Source organism: Manis pentadactyla, chromosome 2 (genome assembly GCF_030020395.1).
Source record: "Manis pentadactyla isolate mManPen7 chromosome 2, mManPen7.hap1, whole genome shotgun sequence".
NCBI classification, from domain to species: Eukaryota; Metazoa; Chordata; class Mammalia; order Pholidota; family Manidae; genus Manis; species Manis pentadactyla.
The window spans coordinates 21,786,100-21,809,202 of NC_080020.1; the positions used below are offsets into that span (position 1 = coordinate 21,786,100).

The 23,103-nt window shown below is 51.0% G+C and overlaps 1 protein-coding gene across 2 annotated transcripts; it reads left to right on the top strand.

Moving 5' to 3' along the window:
* The first annotated feature begins 939 nt into the window (after positions 1–939).
* Positions 940–22,491, top strand: SPARC (secreted protein acidic and cysteine rich). 2 transcript variants are annotated; one of them, XM_036879097.2, is made up of 10 exons: positions 940–1,084; positions 10,465–10,534; positions 11,950–12,012; positions 12,596–12,683; positions 14,120–14,241; positions 15,895–16,015; positions 17,683–17,816; positions 18,458–18,606; positions 20,709–20,857; positions 21,313–22,491. In XM_036879097.2, the coding sequence occupies exons 2-10, from the start codon at positions 10,478–10,480 to the stop codon at positions 21,339–21,341; spliced, it is 912 nt and encodes a 303-aa protein (XP_036734992.1). In that variant the 5' UTR covers positions 940–1,084; positions 10,465–10,477; the 3' UTR covers positions 21,342–22,491. The 2 variants fall into 2 exon arrangements, with proteins under 2 accessions (XP_036734992.1, XP_057346522.1); XM_057490539.1 differs by lacking the exon at positions 940–1,084 and adding an exon at positions 3,031–3,151.
* The last annotated feature ends 612 nt before the right edge of the window (positions 22,492–23,103 follow it).

Genomic DNA, 23,103 nt, shown 5'->3' on the forward strand with positions numbered 1-23,103 from the left:
ATGCCTAAGGCATGCCCTCCCAGCGGGATTCAAATCTCCTTGAGGACATGGGCTAGATATTAATTCTCATGCCTCTTGAAGTGCTAGACATGCACTCGTAAATATTCATTAGCTCACCAATATTCTCATAAATATTCAACTAAGACCTGTTGCACCAAGTTCACTGTAGCATAAGAGTGAATCAAGCTGAATGTAGAATCAGCCCGCCTATACTACTTTTAGCCCGGTGGTCTTGGGCTCTTTGAGCCTCTATTGCCTTATTGGTATAATAGACATAATAACAATATCTAAGTTAAGGGGTTGCTGTGAAGATTAAGTCCTTAGCAAACCTTGGCTATTGTTACTTCTGTGATTATTATCGGTATCATCAGTCACCTTATCTGTTCTATAACAATAGCACACATGGTCCAGCTAGGAAACAAATCTCTTTTATGTGTCTATAGTGGTGCAACTAGTTAAAGTGCCTATTTTTAGAGCATATCGCAAATCATCAATGATGGTGCCACCAGTGGCAGCTTCTCTCGTCTGCACAGAGGCAAGTCCTGGCCTTGCCTTTGTCACAGATACACCCCCTCGAATGGCTTTGCCTTTCTCTGCATTGCCTAACATTAGGAAGGGCTCTTGTAAAGATCACTGGTCATAAAGTCTAGAAACTTGGGCCTGCCTCTGCCCCTGGGGACCCTCGGGTTCTCCCTTGCCCCTTCCAGGCCTCAGCTCCCTTCTGAACTAGGAGCCCGTCCTAGGCGATTGCCTCAGGCCCTTCCAGCCCTGGCACTGTGGGAGTCGGTTTAGGCAGCAGCCTCAGAACCTATGAGGCACGCAGGGCTGCGGGGGGCGTGCCTGGTCAGGACAGCCCACCTCCAGAAGAAGGAGAGAGAGATGGAAGACAGACAGCTTTGGCTGTGTGGAGAAGGGGGAGTGGGGGAGGAGGCAGAGGAGGAGGAGGGACCTAGGCGTCGGTGGGGAGGCAGACCCAGCCCAGAACTCTGAGCCGTTTCCTGTTGCCGGCTCTAAACCCCTGCGCATTCCCGCAGCCCTCCAGACTGCCCAGGGCGCGCTGCACCGCTGCCTGCCTGCCGCTCAGGTACGCCCGACCCCCGCCCTGCCTCTCCCTTCGCTGGTCGCCCCAGCCCCTACACCCGAGGTCGCTCCTCCCGTTTGTGTGCAAGGGAGGGGAAGCTGTGCTGGGAGGTGTCTGGGACCGGGGATGGGGTGCTGTCTCCTTTGGGCTCCATCACTGTGCGCTTAAGGACCGGGGCCTCCCGGCGCTGCCTGTTGCTTTTCAGGGGGATTCAATACAACCTGATTTCCCCTTGAATTTCTCAGAAAAGAACTCATTATGCCTTTGAGGGCGTATTTCCCTCCCTGAGTCTGCCCCTCTGGTTTCAGAGGCTGCCTGCCTGCCCTCTTTGCTCCCTTTGCCAGTGTGGCAGCCTCCTCCTTTGCTGGGAATCGGATCTGCTTCACACAGGGGTGACGGGCAGCCCGAGTCTCCTGTGCTTCCCATTCCAGGAGAAAGAACATCCTAGCTTGGTTCTTGGTCAGGGGCTGTTTTCCAAAGGGATTTTGCATGCATGATAAACCGATGTCTGGAAGGCAAAGAGGGAGTCTTCAACATTTAATCAGCGTTGGGGAAAGACTCCTGTTTCCCTCGGATTCCCCCCAACCAAGCTCACCCCACCCCCCAACCCCACCCGCCCCTTCTGGTGCCATTTGGCCTGAAATAGCACCATCAGACAGTCAGTACTGGGTTAGGCATTGCTCCTATTCTAGGTTCCCTGGGGTATAAACACGGTATCTCAGGCAGTAGCCCTTAGAGTAGGCTTGAAGGCCATGGACAGCCGATACCATCCAACAAGTCTACGGGAGGCTCGGTGTGGTGGGGAATGGGCCCGAGAAGAGAAGGGGAACCGAAACCGCGGGGCTCCTGGGGCAACTCTCTCACATCTCCGCATTTTGAGAGCCCGAACCCTGCAGGACTGGAGAGTAGCCATCTACGGTACTAGGTCTTCTGTAGAGAAGCCCCTTCCTGTCTTTACCCTCTTGGGCTCCTTTGGCTGGGTGATGAGTGGGTTTCCTGAATCATGAAGGACACCAAGGGAAACGGGGACACTGGGACGAGGCATGTCTCCCAGGAAGTCCAGTCTGCCCAAAAGGGAACAGAAAGGCACACATTTTCTTCCAGAAAGGACAGTATTCTATGCAGAAGACACAGAGAAAATGTTTTCATCAGAAATTCTCTAGGGTTAAATTTCAGTAACACTCCAAGTGCTAAGTAAGCATAGAGTAAAAAGCAAGTAAGTTGCTTCACAGACTTTAGGCACACGTTTTCTGAGGTAAGTGAGTCCTCTGGATCTAGTTTCCCCATCTGTGAAGGAAGAGGGTTGAACTTGATGGTCTTTGGGAGCCTGACATCTGAAACTTTGAAAGAAATGTCTCAAACTGGAATCACGACTGGTTCTTGAATGGGCTTCAAGGCACCTGCAAGCCCCTTCAAATTGTATGTTCAATTGTGTGTGTGTATGTGTGTGAGAGAGCGAGAGAACGACAGGACGAGCGAGTGAGACAGAGAATGAGAGAGAACACATGGGTGTTCAAGGCCTTTAGTCTCAAACGGATCCACAACCCCTCAGACAGCCAGACAGCGTGGTGAGGGAGATGGAGTGGGTGGCTGCTGGAAGCAAAAGCCTATCCGTAGGAGGATGAAAAATTTTGGAATGGGAGTGGTCGGGGAAGAGAGAGTTAACTCGTAGCCCTCAGCTGCCACATCGACACCGCGGAGCCCAGGGAGGGAGGGAGGGAAGAGTGGAAGGGGGGTGCCTGGGGAAGGAGTCAACTTTTCAAACTTCCTCCAAGTCCCACCCACAGAAGGCTCCTCTTTGCGTGACTCACCCCAGGAGGAATGCGAGTTGCCACGGTAACCTTTTTTTTCAGGGTCTCTGCCTGCTGGCTGGGAGGGGACACTGAAACACTCAGAACATCAGGTCTAGTCCGAACATCCCGCACTCCACTCTGTCCCCAGATACCAGGGCAGCACCCGCTAGGCCCTGCCCTTCTCTCCCGGGATCCCAGGACAACTGTGAGGCTGTGATAAGCTTCCTCGACAGGGTGTTTGAAGACCTGAGTTTTAGGTCCAACTCTGCCTCAGAAGGTACTATTTGACTTTGAACTAATTGCTTCTCCTTTCTGAGCCCCGGTGTCGCCCTTGGTTAAAGAGCTATCACAGCGGCCCCCTCAAAGGGAGATGATGCCCAGGGGAGAGCTCGGTAAACTGTGGGGTTCCCACCTAATGCTTTGGGTTTTTAGAACTAGTGGATTGTAGCATCCAGAGTTGGCTAAATCATTTCCAGCTCTTTTTGTCTGGCAGCTCCATCGTCTTGGGGTTTGTATATAAATTCCTTTTACTAAAAGCTCCAGTAGGCACGTTTAAACAAAATAAATATCGTTTAAATTCACTTTGACTTGGGCATCTTCTTGAGTATTCCCCAAGAGTGCTGTACCTTCCAGTGTGGAAAGGGCGCTGACCAAGGCGACAGCAGGAGGTGGTCCTGCCTCACACTGAGCGGCAGTGGGAGGCTCCCTTCCCCTCTCCAGGCCTCAGCTGCCCAGTCGGTTAAACGGGGAATCTGCTAGATGATCTCCAGGAGCTCTTCCTACATTTTAGCTATTCCTGTTCACTAGGAGGAATAGCTGGCCAACATCTCTAACACCCCTTTGCCCCATAATTGAAAAAGAAACATGAGAAAAAGGAATGGGGGGTCTTGGTTTGCATAACATTTCTGTTAAAATCTTAATCCATTTGCAGAGACTTGTCAACCAATAGTGTGGCAGGTGTTTGCTATTCATAACAGCACATTTCCTTGCTGAAAATAAACTATAAATAGGAAAGGATGGTGGACGATGTGAGGTAAACAGGAGAGTATTTGGGTTTTAAGGTTATTTAGATAGGTGGCTAAGTGTGCAGAGATATATAGGGACAGACACAAACACACGCAATGCCGAGTACATACATTGATTTTACCAACAGGCACCCACTGGTGCAGCCAAAAATCCATGCCTCAATACTTGAGCAGACACAAGAGGCCATACACTCACATACCTCTCCCTGAATGGTGCCTTGACTCACAGGCAGATTCCAGGTATATACCTTGATGCATATGCAAACTCTAACCCTTACCTATACAGGCCCAAACAGACAGATGCTGAGTTAGGTAGATACACAGAGACACACAGACACAGCTTCATACAGAGGTCCTTAAGGCCATAGGTAACTTATTCAGACATACTGTCAGGCATGCAAACGCAACTGCCATGTGTAGCCATGCACAGATGTGCATAGCCAGACAGAATGACAGGTTGTGAGAAGGAGACACATTGCACACGTACAGAACCTCCTACCTGTTCCATGTTACAGACAGAGAAACTGAGACTCTGGAAGGGAATATAACTCACCTGAGGTCACATAGCAAACCGATGTCTGAGCCAAACTTTAAGATGTTTGGAAATATCCAGATGTTCACTTTTTGTTCGTTTGCATTTGATCAGTTTGGTGGTTTCTTTTTACTAAGGAAACCTTACTAGGTGGTTGCCTACACACACCTCCCTCTAGAGGGATATCCCTGTACGGAAAAGAAGTGATGAGCAGTACTTGCCCTCTTCCCTTTGTGACCTGCGATGGCCTGTCCCAGCCCAGGTGGCTTTGTCACTGAGGCAGCAGATGTGTCCAATAGGTGGCTGCTCATTTGCTTCCTGCTGGCTCCCCTCTTAACCTCAGTCTTTAAAAGAGGGAAGGAAAATCTGAAGCTGAGCTTCCAGCCAAGCCTGGGGATTAATGAAGCAACCTTTTCCCCACAGTACAAAGCCTGGATCCTAACCCTAATCCTGAACTCAGGGACAGCTGGGCTGAGCCGAGTCAGAGTCAGCAAGCAGTGACTTGACAGAATTGTTTAGAAAAAAAACCTCTTCCTCATCCAGGGGAGACGTCTTACACAGGAAATTAACTCTGCTTTTATTGATCAAGTCATAGAGCTTGATGTCTATAGGGAAATAGGGATGGAGAAACCAACTCTCTCAAGCACTGGGTTGTTTCAGAAACTTGGTATTAACTTACCTCTGAGGATCCCTCTGGGTCATCTTGTGTTAGTCACCGTATTAGGATTCCAGACTGATTAGATGAAAAAAGAAGCAAAGCAAGGTAAATATCTGATGTTTCTCTGAACACCTGAAGTTTAGCTTGGACTCCAAGAGGACCTTGAGTGAGTTATTTTCCCCCTTTGATCTATAATTCTCCATCTCTGAAATCAGAATCATGGCATAGAGGCTTCACAGGGCTCGACAACACTGATCCATTGACAGCAGCTGCCAGAAGAGTTATGTTCAGGGTGTGGATGCTTCTCTGGACCTTAGGGATACAGGTCGTATGATTGATTAGTAATGTCTGCCACACAAACAGGAGGGGCAGGTGGAAACATACACACCAGGTATTTGCTGCTCTGGGACATGACAGCCTGGACACTTTGACGTTATTTCTCACCCCCTCCATTTTCAGTCACACTGAAGCAGAAGGGGCCCTAAAGGGGAGCCAAGGAGGACAGCCTGAGGCTCCACCCCTGGCCTCTCCTAACTGTGGTGAAAATGTGGCATCTTAGATTGCCTTTGTGGAACCTCAGGCAGGCTTATCCCAGTCTCAAACTCTAGGGCTACTTCTGTGTTGCTCCAGAACTGCTTTAATCCTAGGTTTGAGTATTTATAACACCGTAAAGTTTCCCTTAGCCTCTTCCCTTTCAGCAAGAAATATTAGAAGTGGAAGCAGAGAGTCAAGAGGCAGGCTGGGAGAGGTGACACTCTGAAGGGTTTCTGCCTCAGTTCAGAAAGGCAGAGCTGGAGGAACCCTAGGAACCACCTTGTCCAAGAGTTTTCAGACAGGAGAGCCTGGAGACACTCGAAGGCATCTCAGGGTTGTCCCAGTGTGTGGGACTTACAGCCCCCGTCTCAGCTCCACTTTCACTTGCTTGCTTTTTAATTTCAATCTGGTTAATTGAATAAATAACAATGCATTCACATGTTTCAGCAAATGGAAAAGGCTTTTAGCTGTTTCAAATATTGGATAACTGCAGAAGACTTCATTGAAAGAGAGGGCTCCCTGGTTTACATAATTCTGAACACCACTGACCTAACACAACCTCCTCATTGTGCAGACAAATAGGGCTGGGTGAGGCCCAGGGAGTGGAAGCATCTTTCCTAAGTTTGCATGGTGAGCTGGGATAAACGCTGCCAAGAGTTGATCCCAGGACTCCTGACTTCCAGGTCATGAGACTGCCTCCCAGGGGCTGTGTCTGTTCCCGAGTGTGAGCTGCACTGGCCCTGGTGGCGCCTCTCTGGCCTGGAGCAGCCCTCCTTCCAAGTTCTGGCTCCCGGGCAGGCCTGGCTCACATAGGGGGTTCCTTCATTAGACTCTAGACTTGTTTTCCTTGATTTGGGCTTGTTTACCAGGAATGTGTGTTTTGGGAACCCTTGTTTCCAAGCCAAATAGTGGGAGTGAGATGCTTGGACTGCATCAGCAGTCCAGCTGAGAGGCCTGCCTGGGGCCTGGCCTTTGTTACTGTGCTCCCTGGGGGCTGGGCTGGTGTCCCTTAGCCTGAGAGGAGTAATGTCTCCTTTGTCCACCCCAGCGCCCTGCCTCCCTGGGCTGCAGACAAAGAGCTGGGATTCTCGCCCTGGATTCTTGAGGGGGATAGAGATTCTGGGATCCTCATATTTTAAGATGCTCTTCCAAACAACATTACCTCTTGTATTCTTGCATGTAAAGCACCCATGAGACTTTCCAGGTAGGTGTGTTACTTCCATTTTACAGATGGGAAAATCAACTGAGGCTCAGAGAGTGAAAGTGTCTGAAGGTTACACAATCGCTACATGGCAGAGCCAGGATTTGAACCTGTATAGTCTGTTTCCAGAGCCCATGAGTTTACCTTTATGCCGTATATCTCCAATCTCCTACTGGACTGTAGTGCTCCTTAAGCTCTTCTCAAATCAGATTTGATCACTGAAATTCAGATTCCTGTTCTTCAGAGGCCATGATCCAAGTCTAGAATTCTGTGATTCTGAGATTTTCCCCAGTTCTGGCATTTAGCAACTTTTCAGTGTCCAGGGAGAGCCTGAAGGAGGCCCTTAATGAAAGGAGGGAGATGAACTGGGGGGCCGGCTGTACTTTTCCATCCTAGAGTCTTTCCAAAGAGAGAGAAGTGACCTCAGCTTCAGGTCCTCCTGGCAGCCAAGGACAGGTTTTCAGCCGTCTCCAGAGCAAATAAAGGCAAAGGAAGGGACTTGATGTGCGGAACGGGAGGAAGAGGTGGCGGTGGGTGGGGGTGAGTGGTGTATGCATTTGATGACCACCAGGCCAAGCGAAACACATCTCCTGTTCCTCCTCTGGCCCGGGCTACTTTCCCTCCCTGCACCGTGGGCCGGTTCACAGCCCAGCCGGGCCCCGTTCAGGTGAGTGGCCGCCAAGGGAAACTGGGAGGAGGCGTGCAGGCCAATGATGGGGGCGGCTGCCGGGGCCTCAGTCAGCCCTGCTGCTCTCTCCTTGGACTCTATAGATTTCTTCCCCTCACTGGGGAAGAAAGGCAGAAATATGTGCCTTCAGCTCAAAGGCAGAAATATGTGCCTTGAGCTCTAATGGGATTTTGGATTAAGAAAACACTTTGAAAAGGATAAATATGAAAATCATCACAAACTAAAGAGATACAAAGCAGGGAGTTTTCATTTAATGCCAGTTATTTATGTGAAGGTGTTTATATTTTCACAGGACATGCCAGACCTCAGTGTGTGCACAGTGGCTAAGTTCTAAATGCTGGAGTGACTTGTACCCCATTAGCTTTGCAGGATGGGTGCCTGGCCTCTTTGGACAGTGATGTTATAGAGAACCTCAGGGAGGGGTCTCATGGGTTTGCAGGGAGGAAGGCCCTGTGTCCATGAGCAGTCCAGCTGTACCCCTTCCCTCCCATTCCCATCATCTGGAGGGAAAGGGTTCTGGAACTGGTAATGTAGCTCTGGGCAGAACCCCAAGTTTGGAAAATAACTCCTCCAATATTGTGTGTCTTTCTCTTAGGGAGAAAAGGGAGTTTGAGAAGGGAGTTTGTCAGCTTGGAAGGGTCTTGAGTGTTGCATGATCTCTTCGCTCTCAAACTGCAGAGTCATGGGAAGGTGGGACTCAGAGCCCTCCCATGCCTGGCTGCCTACTACCAGTGGGTCAGAGGCTCTAAGGGACAGTGTATGTATGAGGCCTTTGGAAACTATAAAGCACTGCAAGATTTAGAATTACTTTTCTCTTCTGATTACAAAGCCAGGGATGGGGGTAGCAGGAACGGTGAGTGTGCCACTTTGAAGGAAGTGCGGGAAGGTGGAGAGGCAGCCCACATGGAAAAGCCGACTAGCAAAGCTTTCTCTGTTCAAAGAGGGTAGCACGGTTCCTCTGCTCTGCCGAAGGACAGGCTCTGGAGATGTCCGTCTCCCTGGCTCTCCAACCTAAAGCTTTTTATATTTTTAGCCCTAGCTGGGCTGTTTGTCCAATGACATGACTTCTCTGTCCCTGGAGCCCAGACAGCACTTTTTTTTGTTTTAGCGGTCTCACTGCAACCCTTTGACATTAAACCATCTCAGACAAGTCCTTCATGATGGTGCCTCTCCTGATCTGTTCGCCCAAAGCCACCTGCACAAGCTGCTTTGCTTGCATCTTCCAAATGGGGAAGCAAAAGGGAGATCTTTCCACCTCTCGGCCTGGGGGAGCAGACATACAACTGTGTGGAGGAGGGACTTTCCCAAACTACCTGGAAGGGAAGATGGACTTCTGTGGGAGTTGGAGCCATGGGGAAGCAATACCCAGCTCCCAGGTTGATTCCTTTATGTTTGTTAGTTTTATTTCCTGCACCCTCAGAGAACTAGGAAGTGAGGTCCCATGTCTGCCTTAATCCAGTAGAGGGCTGTTGGGAGTCTGGTCTTCCTCTGCCTGTGTCTGCTACCCAAATACTAATCTAAGTGAAGAATGATGATGTCAGAGGTAATGGCAGGTGCCAAGATCAGCACGTGCTTATGACATTTTAAGGACCCAGCCTACCACCTTCAAGTTGACCTAGTCTAACCCTCTCAACTAGCAGAAGGGGAAACTGAGGTCTAGAAAAAGTAAAGGATTTACTCAACACACCAAGATAGTATTGAGGCAGAACAAGAACCCCTGGCACTTAAGTCTAAGTGTAATGATTTTTTTCTGTAATGCCAGTGTACCCCCGAGGTCCTTGGTCAGTTGAGAAGTCTTGGAAGGAACTAGGGACGAGTAGCCCAATGTGGAAGGTCTGGAATAGACAAAGAGGGAAGACAAGGCCACTGCCCGCTTTGACTAGAAGCAGCTTGGGAGCAGAGGGAGCAGCTGGTTCTCTGTGGCCACAGGAGGAGGAACAGAGGAGGTCAGATTGAGGGAGGAAAATTTAGGTCTGGATAAGGAAGAACATTCTAAAGCCATTTGGAAATGGAAGACCATTTCATTAGAACAAGAAGTAAGATGCCCCACCTCAGATCTTTTAGGGATGGCATTTTGACATTGAATCATCAGAGGAGATTCTGCTCCAAGCCCCCTTCCAGTCAGAGATTTTTAGAGTTGCGAATCCAGCATCCAGAGAGTGAGGCCTTAGCAGTGAGCAGGGCAGGAGAAATTCCTAGATCTCAGCTAATATCCCTTAGCTGTGTAGGTAAAAGAGAAGGTGACAAGCATTTGGATAGTTTCCCTAGAAGATCTGGAGAAGTGCCTTCCCTTCTGGATAGAATGGACAAAAAAGTGGCTACCCTTAAGTTGCCACTGGTCACCCTCTGAGACTATCGTTCTTTGTTTTAGAATGTAGTTCTCATTGTCTCCAATTGGCAAGAGGTTGCTGCCTACTAACTTCTGCCATTACGAAGTGGGAAGGACGGATGAGGAAGAGGAGGGGGAGGGGAGTCTGGGGGGTACGACAAAAGGATCCTAGAACACCTTGAAGGGATGATGGGAGACCCTCTGGTTCAGCATTCCTGAACTTGACTAATTAGCCAATGACCTTTGTTGAATCACTTTATAAAACCTTAAAAAAAAATCAAGAAAGGGAACTTTATATTATTACCATAAAAGGAAAAATTGGTGTACTTTTGTAGTACATAGAAGGAAACTATAAAAATAAACACAAAGAAGACAAAACAACTTTTATTGAATCCCAGCTGGATGGAGCTTCCTGTGGAGGCTCTGAGCCAGAGGCCTCCTCTCCCTTACGAAGGGAGCTGGGTGCGTGTCTGAGAGGTGCTAAAGGCAGCGCAGCAGCGTCTTTCACCGTCACTTAACAGGCACCGTGTCAAATCATCCTGCGTATGGAAGGAGTTCAGCATCGGAGGGTACTCTCCGTCAGGAAGCCCCCCGCTCACCGATCTCCTCTCTTCGCTCCGCAGGGTTCCCAGCACCATGAGGGCCTGGGTCTTCTTTCTCCTTTGCCTGGCCGGGAGGGCCTTGGCAGCCCCTGTAAGTACCTAGACCATATGTGCTTGGTTTTACCCCCCAATGCCAGTTCAGGGGCATCAAATCTGCCAGCTCTGGATGCTCAGAGGAGTCAGGGACTTCCCCATCTTGAGTTGTCTATCTTATCTCTGATAAAGATTTTTTTCTTAAACTAATAAGCTCAGGAGAAAAATTGAGATAAGGATCACTGAGTGGAGATTCTGGAGCAGAGAGATTTCCATATAATGTGAAGATGAATTTTTTTAGCAGTCAGAACTTCCCAGAAATGGACTAGAATTGCTTTAGGAGCAAGGGACCTCTTCATCAGAGGAAGAATTCAAGCAGAGGGCATGCTGTAGGGATGGTGTTAGAAGAGGGTCAGGCTACAGAGAGATGGCTGGGTTAGCTTCCGAATCAGCGGGGGCTTTTGGTTGCAAGCATCAGACTCCAATATGACTAAATTAGGTGGGAAAGAAGGATACAGGTAGATAATAAAATCAAAGGCCTTGTGGAGGACTGGAAAAGGGTAGCCCCAAGATCTGGGAAGCAAGAACTAATGGATGGTCTTGGAGATGTTGCCATTTGAATGGATCTGCTCCAACAGTTTTCACATCTTGAGGGAACTTGCCAAGAAGATTAAAAAAATTTCAAGGAGAACCACTCTGAGCTTGGGTTCTGGGCCTGCTTCTCGGTAAGGGGAGTGCAGGGCACCTGACTCACAGACGGTCCCTCCCAGAATTGCATGCTGAGGGCTGTAAGTGGCCATGGGAAGCTGAGCTAGAAGACATTACCAGAAGAGGGAGGAAGAAACCCAGGGGGGCAAAACAGAAGTTTCTTTCAACCTGTGATTCCCTCGTCCTCTCTTCACTAGGAGGTGTGTAAGTGATGGCAGTCTCTGGCAATCCAGATCAGAAAGGTAGATTTTGGCAAAAGATTTGGCAAGGTTAGCATTACTTTAGAAGAAGCCCCAGCCAGCCAGGCGCCTTGAAGTCCTATGTCATCTTACTTCTTCCCAAGCCAAGTCAACATGGCAGGCGAGAAAGAATCACCAGCTTCGCCTTCCCCTCCTTGTCACACTTGGGGGGAAGATGGCATCTATTAAAATTCACAGTGAATCTCGGTTTTCCCATTTATAAAATAGAATCAGTCTGTATCAGTGGATTTCAGACTTCCTAGGATTTCAAAACAGTGGATATGCTTTTCTGAACTAAAGCTTAGACACCCCAGATATACAATATAAAAAGGGAAGCCATCCGGAGTGCTCTAGGGCCCTGTGTTTGGCTCTCCTGTGCCCTTGTCCCTGCGCCCATGGTGGTCCTTGGGATTTCTGATGAGCTGCCTTCCTAGATCCCCACCTTCATGTTCCAGGATGGTGGCAAATCAGAGGTGAGCTGGCCTTGGCCCGGACCTCTCTGAACTCCACTTTCTCTTCCCAACAGCAACAGGAAGCCCTGCCTGATGAGACGGAGGTAGTGGAGGAGACCGTGGCTGAGGTGGCCGAGGTAGGTGGTGGTAACTGCAGACCCCTGGCCCCTCTCTGCCCTCCATGGCCTGGGAAAACAGGCAGGTGCTGTGAGTCTCAATGCTGGAAGAGGGCATCTGTCCCCTTCCCATGCGCACACACAGCACAGATGTGTACATAGTGGATTTCCTAGTCCTGACACACTCCTTCATCTTCCCGAAACTTCTATGGAATCCTACAGTTGGGAGCTATGATTGTGAAATTTTATTTTTTTAAGCTGGGGGATGATTTTTATTAGACGATCACCCGCAGGCTGTCCATACATCAGACTGATGAAGGGGGAGCTGCTCTGGTGGGCTATCAGCAGTGGAGGGGTTGGCACCCTGACTTGCCCTAACACCCTGTGGCATCTGAGCTATCTCAGTAGAACTCCAGGGCACCACCTAAATTCTGGGCCCTGGCATTTGTTCTCTGTGTGACCTGGGCCTAGCACAGCTTTCTGGCTCGTCCCCCACCATCCCCGTGGGGCCCCGCAGCTCCAGGCGAGCCCCCTCCAGTCTCTCTTTCTTCCGGGTCTGGGGTGGGGGTGGGGCCGTGGGCTCACTCTTCTCCTTCCACCCCAGGTTCCTGTGGGGGCCAGCCCTGTCCAGGTGGAAACAGGTGAATTTGATGAAGGTCCTGAGGAAGCAGAAGAGGAGGTGGTGGCTGAAAGTAGGTCCCTTCCTTGTGTCTTATGCCCCAGCCTGTGCTGCCCGGGCCAGCCTAGGGCTCGGGGACAGCCTACGTGAGGTTCCTTCCCAAGGAAGTGCAGGGTGGGGTCCTCCCTGCTGGGTGGGCCATGGGAAGAAACAGCTTTGACTCAAAGGCTGGGAACATCCCCTGGAATCTGGAAAAGATCTATTTATAGCCAGGCCATCCATGCTGAGTGTCAGGAAGTGAAGTTCCCTAGCTGGAAATGGCCTTTTCCCCTTGCGGACCTTTGCCCTGACTCCAAAGCTGGGTTTCACATTTCCCCTGAGGCCGCTGTCACATCTGGCCACTGTCACCTCTAGTCACTCGGCTCCTTGATGGCCCTTGTCTCAGCCCCAACCCCACACGGGTACCTCAGAAGTGTTCACACTCATTAGCTTACTTGATTCTCACACAGCCATGGGGAAATAAGGCCTGGAAACAGGACATAACTCACATAACGCTACCCATGGAGTGGGTGCTGGAGGGAGAGAGAGGCCCCCGGGCCTCTGGCTCCAGCCCACCACCTTGGCATCTCCATCCCCGAGGGAGAGGCACCGCACCCGTGGGTCAACAGCATGAATTCTGCAGGCAAACCCACCACGGTTCGCATCTAGGTGTGCCGACTCCCCCTGCGTTCCGGGTCCCAACGGCCTGCTCAGCACCCCTGAGCCTCCGCCTCCTCATGTCTGCCACAGGAGTGAGGCAGACGGCAGACCCTCGCCCAGGGCTGCCAGACGGGGATGAGATAAAGCATAAGAGCACTTGGCCTAGTGCCCAGCAGCGCAGGCGTCTGATGAAGTGCGACTAACAAACCCCAGGGAGGAAAAGGCTAGATGGAGCGCTCATCCCAACGGAGCGGAGGGGCGCCTATCGAGTCCCGTTCCTGCCCCCAACACCTGCCTTATCCGGTGTTTGTGGCACAGCTGGGCTCTATTGTTCAGGGTGGGCCTTGGAGCTCTTCCTCCTTTTCCTCTGCGGCCACTCAAGTCTGCTGGGCCTCACAGCTCCCTGGGTCCCTGATAAGAGCTGACTTTCCATGTCATTCTAGAAAGTCTATTCTAGAATCCAGAAATACCTCTCTGTGACTGATCAGCCTGGGGCTGAGTACACCATGGCTGCTTCCATCCTGGAGAATGCCATGTGGATGCCATCTGGGGCCCCAGACCAAGGCTACAGCTCTCCCAAATGTGCCTGACTCTACCCTTAGACTGAATCTCTAAACCCCAAAATGAGCAACTGCTCCCCTGAATACAGATTGCAGGGCTCAGCGGAAGAGAAGGGAGGACTCGGGGCTGCCCTTTAAAGCCTGGCGTGGGGTCACAGGCGAGGACTTCTGCCCAAGGACCCATCTGCATTGGGTTGGGGTGGCTGTCCTAGCCCAGTGGTACTGACTACATGCCTTTGCCCTCTGCCAGACCCCTGCCAGAACCACCACTGCAAACACGGCAAAGTGTGCGAGTTGGATGAAAACAACAGCCCTATGTGTGTGTGCCAGGATCCTACTACCTGCCCTGCCCCCATGGGCGAGTTTGAGAAGGTAAGGGCTCAGGGACAGGGGCAGGGGTGGGGAGCTGTGGTACTGGGCCTTTCTGAACACAGCGTCTGCCCAGAAAACTTGGTTTGGTGGTTCTGTGGGGCAGCTCCAAGCTCAGAAATACTCTCATTAGATCTGGTCACAGGACGTAAGTGGAGGTGAGTCAGAGGTGAGGCTCTGCCCGTCACCGGCTCTCTCCCGAAACCAGCAAGAATTAATTTGGCACCTTCAGGTTCCAAGCTCTATACCAGTTTCATCAGTAGCATCAGACACTGAGATAAGGTCTTTCTCCACTTGGGAGCAGCTTAGCAAAGCCCAGGGTCTAAAAATGTGAGGTCTGGGGTTCGAGTGAAGGCTGACTTCAAATCCCACCTCCACCACTTGTCAGCTGTGAGGTCTCGGTTACGCTGCTAAACCTTTCCAAGTTTCAGTTCCCTCATCTCTGAAGAGGGGACAGAAAGCATCTTGATCTCATGGGGCTGTTGTGGGAATTTGTCAGCTAATGTTTGTTACTTAGTAAGTGCCCAATAGGAGCTATTTTAAAAAAGTCTTTCAAACCTGTCCATTCTACCTCCAAGGGAACTCATTCAGCCATGCATCTTCCATCCACCCATCTAAGTAAATATTTAATGAATACACACTCATGCCAACAATTGTGCTAGCCATGACCTTGTCCAGGGCAGCAAATTTGACAGGAGTGCAATTCCCACAACCTCTCTTCCTTGAATGTCTCCCCAATACAACTTATCCTCTGGGCTCCAAATTTTAGCATCATTGTCAACTCTTCCCTCCTCCTCACCCATTCACCACCCACCCTTCCCACTGGTCAACACCCATCACTTCCGCTCTGCAGCGATATGCAAGCAATACCATAAGTATTTTACTAAGATTTACATAATGGGGAACAAGACACAGGCAGAGTCTGGAGGAATCCATGCACAGGCTTGCTTACTCCCTCCCCGTCGTGAGGCATCTCACAGGATGTACTCTTTCCCCAGCTACAAAGATGCAGTCACAGGGAAGCAACGTTTCCAACCAAGGAACCCCATTAGTGACTTAGCACCCAGAGTTCTCATTGAGGGCTTGTCACATAGGTACCCTCTGCCTAGCAAGTACCCAAATTCCAGACTCCCAGAAGGAAAGCAGGCAATCAGCATAACTACATTGTTTGTACAAGCAGTCTAGGCAGAGTGAGCCACCTTTTTCACTTGTGGTAAGTTTTATAACAGTGCAGAACTGCTTACCAGCCAAGTTCCCAGAGCCAGCCAAGGGCCAACCTTACGGGCAGGCCCTTCTAAGGGTAACAATCCCTGGCCTGCTGTATGAACTCTTTCCTACACACTCTTCCTTTTCACCACCCCCATCTTTAATTCATCCTTTCCATATCTTCATTTTCTTTCCCCTTATCTCAACCCTGACTCACTCGTGCCTCTGCTCAGACACCAACAGCGGCTCTAAGCATGGCCTGGACATTGGCCTGGGAGTCCAAAAAGTGGGTTTCTTGTCACAGCCCTACCACCAACTCTCTGAATGACCCTGGGCTAATCACGTTCCTCACTTGGGGCTCAGTGTCCCCATCTCTGAAATGGGCAAGGATGGTGGTACCAGCAAAGGCTTTTGGGAATGAAGGTGAGGTGTTTTGTACTTTGCCAACAGGTGTGCAGCAATGATAACAAGACCTTCGACTCTTCCTGCCACTTTTTTGCCACCAAATGCACCCTGGAGGGCACCAAGAAGGGCCACAAACTCCACCTGGATTACATTGGGCCTTGCAAATGTGAGTCTGTCCTTGGGCTCCTCCAGCCTCCCGTCTTGGGGAGAGAGCACTACTGGCACTGAGGCTGGCTCTGCCGGCCCCTGGCTGAGTGATCTTGAACAAATCTCTTTCCCTCTCTGAGCCCCAGGGTTCCCATTTATAAAATGAGATGATTGTCTATGAGTGGGTTCCTCTTAAGTCTGTATTCAGGACACCCTTGAGAAGGATGGAGCAACTGTGGCAGCACAAGATCCAGGAGGACTTTTGGACTTCCTCACTAGCATCCTAAACAACTCATTTCTTTTCTCTAATGATGAGGAAGTTCTTCTTCAGAGCTAACCCAAATCTTTCCTGTTTCAACACTGTAATGCAAAATGATATTCCTCTTGAGCCTATGAAATGCTTTTAAAATATTTGCATTCAAGTGATTTAAAATAGGGGCATGCCTGTCAGTTCCCTGGAGGCCCTGTGCCTCAGTATGGTCCCAACCTTGGCCCTTTCACTCCATTATATTCCTGTTTGCCTGCTTAAGACATACAATTATCCACCCTCTTCTAGAAACCTGTGAGCCAGGCGTTTGGGGGAAGGGATGCTAGGGTGCTGCCTAGCCTTCTGTTAGTGATCCTAGGTACAGGTTCAGCTGGCCCAGGTGCCTCCTTCAGTGCTGACAACCTCCCTATCATTTGAAACACTGAAGGCCACATCTGCTCACCCTCCAAGATGATATCCACATTGTGTATCTGGTACATTTTGGCACCAGATGGCCTTGGGGAGAGCCACTCACGTGTCTCAGGTGTGCAGAAAGGTGGAGGGGAAAACCAGGTTCTGCTGGGGTCAGCCCTACTCTCCCAGACATGGGGCCAGGTGTGAAATGAGAAGGCACAAGCCTGGGAAGAAGCCTGGAGGAAGAAGGCTGGCAGGAATCCTTGGACAGTGAGACTGAAGAGTGTGCCAGGAGCCTTCACCAAGTGGCTCTTGCTGTCCTTTGAGGCATATTGCTCACTCCAGCTCATGTTTCTGTCACAGGTGTTCTCTTCTCCTCCCTAGCTGGTGGTGAAGAAAGTAGTGATCCTAACCACAGAAGGGCTTTCCACAGGTCTAAGGATGAAGAAGGGACCTTTAAGTCCCAGACAACCACATGCCCTGATGATGTGGCCTTGAGCAGTCTCCTTCTCTCTATGCTGACCCCTAATAAGTCCAATAAGAGGGTGGCCTTGGCCAGGGTTCTGGGATTCTAACTTCCAAAGACCAGGATGGAATCATTATCGCCAAGAATGTCCTGACCTCCTGCTATGCCGGGCCTGTGGATAGATGTTATTCCCTAGTCTCCCAGCTTCAGACATCTCACAGTGGTTGATATCCCAGCATGGGTCCTGGGCCTTTGCTTTAAGGCCCATCACCCGGAAAGGTGCAGGGGCTGCTGGAGTGACTATTTCCCTCAGCACAGCAGATCAAGGCCAAGGGAGCAGCAGCAGACAGGCCTTCGCACTTTCCATTTGCAAAGCGTTCTTCCTCCACACAATTTCCTTTGCTCACTGTGGTGTGAAGAAACACGGCCCAGAGTAGGTCAAGCCACTGCAGCTTTAGGAGGAGGCCGTGGGGTGGGGAGAGCAGCCCAGCCGGCACGTCGGCCCTCAGGAAGGGAGAGTCGGGGTCTGTGTTGACTACCCTTGTGTTTTGGGCCCTAGACATCCCCCCCTGCCTGGACTCTGAGCTGACAGAATTCCCTCTGCGCATGCGGGACTGGCTTAAGAACGTCCTGGTCACTCTGTATGAAAGGGACGAAGATAACAACCTCCTGACCGAGAAGCAGAAGCTGCGAGTAAGTGGTCTCTTTCCAGCCTGTCCTGGGCGCCTGCCTGGCCCTGAGCAGCACAGCTTTGCCCCTAGGCTGGCTGAGTCCATAGTCCCATTCCCAGGACTGTGTCCCTGGGTATAAGCCTCCCCCGTGGCTCTGATGAGTGCCTATTCCTGGGCACTGGGACACAGACTTCTCATAGTGCACATTCACATCTTAAAGGCCTGAGAAGTCCTGGAATGAAGAGGCCTGCTCGATTTGTTTAGCCCTGTGTTTAAAAATGAAGGACAGAAACAACAATCGTAAACTTCAAAAGACATATCAAGCACTTGAAGTGCTGATAAATTGCAGATTCCTGGGCCTTATGTCAGGCCTACTGAATCCATGTCTGTGAAACAAGGTGCAGGAAGCTGCACTTGAACACACTCCTCAGGTGGTAGTGATGGGGCAGCTCTGTGGAGATGGAGCCTTCCGAGGCCACCCCGGGCCTCCACCTCTGCAGATGAGATGCCGGCACCTAGCTATGCCACTTCCCTCCCTTATGTTGAGCCTTGGCTTTGGTTGGTCTCTGCCTGCTCTGGCCTCTTGTCAGAGGTGGGGGGGCCCTGGCTGGCCCAGACAGTCTCTTCTGGACCCTTTATCAAATAGCATCTTTGTTCCCACAGGTGAAGAAGATCCATGAGAATGAGAAGCGTCTGGAGGCTGGAGACCATCCCGTGGAGCTGCTGGCCCGGGACTTTGAGAAGAACTACAATATGTACATCTTCCCTGTGCACTGGCAGTTCGGCCAGCTGGACCAGCATCCCACTGACGGGTAAGACCGCAGGCCATGAGGAGCACAGGGCTGCTCTGGCTCGGCCCTGGAGTAGACAGCGTCATGCGTCAGGGCCGGTAGGTGCACTGGATATGGCCAGAAAACCTCCCAGCAGCCTCTGCTGCTCCCAGCCCTGGACCCATAGTTTGCCTAAGAGCTGGGGCAGGAAGGAACAGGCATTGGCGAGAGGATGCAAAGTGGGATGAAGAAAGCCGTAGGGTACTCACCTGCCAGAATAGGCCGAAGTCAGTGGAATGGAAAATCCCTCCTTCACCCCATGAGTGCTGGCCTAGGGTGTCCATCATCTGAGGGACAGTGAGCTTGGGAGGAGGGCTGGAGTCCATGGTGCACAGGGGCTGAGGAAGGGTAGCCTGCATGCTCATGGTCCTTCAGCAAGACCCTGAGACCCACCCCAACAGGGCAAACTGGCCCTAGGAGTTCTTAAAAATCACAGAGCCAATCCCAACTGTATGGCAAGCTCTTGATTTGAGAGCTCTTGCCCCTTGTCCCAAGGAGGGGTAAGTGCTGTGCAGCTGTGCTGCAGAACAGGCAGGCAGCTGGGTCAGTGAACAAACACGGAGTGTCTGCTATGTGCCCAGCACCATTCTAGGCAGAGGATCTGACAGCAAGCAGAAAGGACCTGGTCTGGTGCCCTGGAGCTTACACTCTGGGTGACGGTCTGCTTCTCACAGTCAAAGGAGAAAGTGAAAAAGGCCCCCAGAAGTTGCAGGTGGTGCCTTGCTACCCCTCACCGCTGCCTCTGCCCTGCTCTGGCCAGTGTTCCTGGAGAAGCGCTGGAAGGAGGGTCGCTCTACTTGCATGCCTGGGGGCAGCTGTGCCCAGGGACGCTCCTCTCCTGGAGGCTCACCCCTGCTCACCATCCAGCTGTGCACCTGAAGTCTGCCCACCCTGCCAGCAAGCCTGTGTGGCTGGGGTCTCCTGAGCTCTGGGAAACTCCCAGATGCCTCCCTCCTAGGCTGTTTCTGTGGCTGGGATCCAACCGAGTCACTCCCTGCAGAGGGGAGGGGAACCATCGGGGGGCACGGGGAGCTCCCGCTGAGCAACTGCACCCCACTGCAAGGAAGGGACCAGGAGGTAGGCTCCCACGTGGGGCCACAAGGACTGCGCATCTGGGAAAGCACTCCAGCCTGGGTCAGAGTGCGTCCTCCTACTCTTCTGGTCCCAGAGCTGTGAGCTGGCTCCTCCCAGGGCCTCGGGTTTCCCACCTGTATAGAGTGACCCGGGGAAGGGTATCCCTTCCAGTTCGAATGGTTGATTCCTTCCATGAGTTCGGTGGGGTGGGGAGTTCTGGGGGTCAGAGAGAAAACTGGAGTCACACTGGGGAAGAGGGTTTTGAGGACGACTAGTTGAAGGCTCAGGGGAAAGAGGGGGAAAGAAGCACACATGTGCCTTGGAGCCGAGGCCGAGGCCAGCGGGGCAAGTCTGAAGGGCAGACAGTGGGAGAAAGGTCCAAGGCCTCCCTCCTACATGTTACAGATACACAAAAACTTACAGCTCTGAGAAAGAGTCAGTTGCCGCTGACCCTCCCTGCTAATCCCAGTCCCTTCCCACGCTCCTTGCCAGAAGTCAGCACCGTCATCATTTTGATGTGTTCCTTTTTAGGCTCTTGTCTACGCATTTGCCGCCATATAAATGCGTGTCCATAGAAAACATGCATTGTTGGTCCATACCAGATTTTAATCTACCAATAACACAAGTGCTAAATATTTTCATTTTAAGTTTCTGTGCCCCCAGCTCTCAGTCAATTAGGAAATAATTAAATGCAGCAAGAGACCTCTGTTATGAACCCATAATCCCACCTCAGATCTGGAAGGACCCTTAGACATTATGGTTAACTCCTCCCCCTTTAATGAGGAGGGGACCGAGGCTCAGAGCGGGCCAGTGCTATGCTCCAGGTCCCACAGCAGGTCAGTGGCAGAGCTGGGGGAGACCTAGGATCCTGGCTTCCCATCCTGCATTGAACTTCCTTCCCTTCCACCTGGGAGACAGGTTGGCTGCCCCCTGACCAGCCCACCCCAGTTGTGTGTGCTGGGGTGCAGGGCTTTCCCATGCCTCAGGCCCTCTGCACCTCCTACCCACAGGTACCTGTCCCACACAGAGCTGGCTCCACTGCGTGCACCCCTCATCCCCATGGAGCACTGCACCACCCGCTTTTTCGAGACCTGTGACCTGGACAATGACAAGTACATTGCCCTGGACGAGTGGGCTGGCTGCTTTGGCATCAAGGAGCGTGAGTGTCCGAGCAAAGGGGCCACTGTCCTCTCCCGCCCTCCTGTCTGTCTCCCTGTCATCTGTGTGCCTGCCTGTGCTCTCTGTGCCTTGTGAGCACCTGTGCTCTCCGGGTCTGTGTGGGCTTTGCCTTCTCAGGCATTTTCCTGATCCTTCTCTGGGCATCCAGCTGTCTCTCTTTCCCTTCCTCAAGCATTAGTGCTCATCCTGTGCCTAGCACTATTTTGGGAACTGGCAGGCACCTAGAGAGGAAACAGGAAGTGTGATTTGGCAGCATGTGTACGTGACGGACAGACCAGGGACAGGGAGACCAAAGTACTCAGTCACCAACTTCCAGGCGACCTTGGACTGGTCCCCGGTCCTGGGGGTGGATGGGAGGCACCAGTTCCTTGTGAAGCATGTCTTAATCTGCACAGGGCCTTGTGTCTAACTCTGCTCTCTTTTCTTGCTTTTCAGAGGATATCGACAAGGATCTCGTGATCTAAACCCATGCCTCCTTCTACAGTACCGGATTCTCTCTCTCTTCCCCTTCCTGTTTCCCCCAATGTTTAAAATGTTTGGATGGTTTGTTGTTCTGCCTGGGGACAAGGTGCTAACATAGGTTTAAATGAATTCACTAACGGTGCTAAAATGGAAATTGTAACCCAAGTCATGACATTCTTAGTTTTATCTCGGCCCTTGAGGCCTCTCGCTTACCCCCTGACAGCCCCGTTTTCCCCGCCGTTGGCAGCACTGCGCGCTGTCCTGATGGCTTATGGGTGGAAGCTCTCAGCTGTTCATCTGCCTTCAACACTCAGCGCATCTTCAGGCCTTCTGTTTCTCTGAAACTAATATTCACTGAGTTAGACTTTGTGTTAATTTTTTTTCAGGGTATTGGCTGCCAGGGGCTCTTCGCCCTTTGGCTTAAAGGTGGGCAAAGGGAAGTAACACACGTGATGTTGGCAAGGGTGTTTCTGAGACTGAAGGGCCAGGGGTGGGAGAAATCCCTGAGACCCACCAGGAAGGTAGATCGCAGGCCTTGTTTGCGGTGACTGACAGACAGAAGCTGAGTCCCTGTCACGACAGTATACAAACCTCACATGAACCCTGAGCCTCACCCTTTCCCCCCTCACCTTCCAGTGCCATCTCTTTTCACGTTAGGCTAGTTGCTCAGCCTTTTGGGAGGTGTGCGCCATCGCTTCTCTGGAAGCCACCAAGGCTCTGGGGGGTGGGCCAGCACATTCCCCAAGGCTTCTCCCTGCCTACCTGTGTTTGGGAGACACGGGACTGCAAGGTGCTTTCAGCCAGGAAGGCCAAAATCAAGAGTGAGGCATTAGAAGTTGTAAAATAGCCAAAGTGGAGTTGGTGGATTGGTTTTGTTTCTGCTTTTTCATGTTCGGATGGCTGTCATAAGGGGCCTTTGCCTTGGTTTCCAGCACGGCCCTTCTTTTCTCCCCCTCCCCCCCCCCTTTTTTCCTTCTATTAATCAAGAGAAACTTCAAAGTCAATGGGATGGTCGGATCTCACAGGCTGAGAACTTGTTCACCTCCAAGCATTTCATGAAAAAGCTGCTTCTTATTAATCATGCAAACTCTCACCATGATGTGGAGAGTTTGACAAATCTTTCAAAATAAAAAGTAACGACTTAGAAACTGCCTTCTTGACTGCTTTTGCATGGTCTTAGTCTTAGTCACCTCATTACTCTGCCATGCAGACACAAGGATACGTGTCTGCACATGACTCCACAATTGCAAAGCTTCGCCAACACGCTCCTATGCTTTTGTACATACACCTGCACATACAGGCTTCTTTATGCACAGGGAGAATGTATGGTTCCTATAAACATCAATTAGCTTACTTTTAATTTTATGCCCTGTGTGCTGACCCTTTTCTTTTATTGCACTTCATTATCAGAAGCACCAGGCTAAGTATCTTTTTCCTTTCACTAATTCACCCATTTATTCAACAAATGTTTATGATGTATCTACTATAGAAGGTTCCATGCTAGGTGCTGGAGACACAACTCTGGCAAAGCAAACACAGCAGTTCTTCTGGAACTATAGTCTCGGGGAATAAATTAGACAATTGCACAACTAAATATAAACTCCAGGAAGTGATAGGTGCAGTGAAGGAAGAGTGTAAGAAACCACGAGTGTGTGTAAGAGGGGGACACAGCATTATTCTAGAGTTACACTGTCCCACATGGTAGTTACTACCCATACACGCCTGTTTAGAGTTAAACTTAAATGAATTAAAATAAAAAATTCT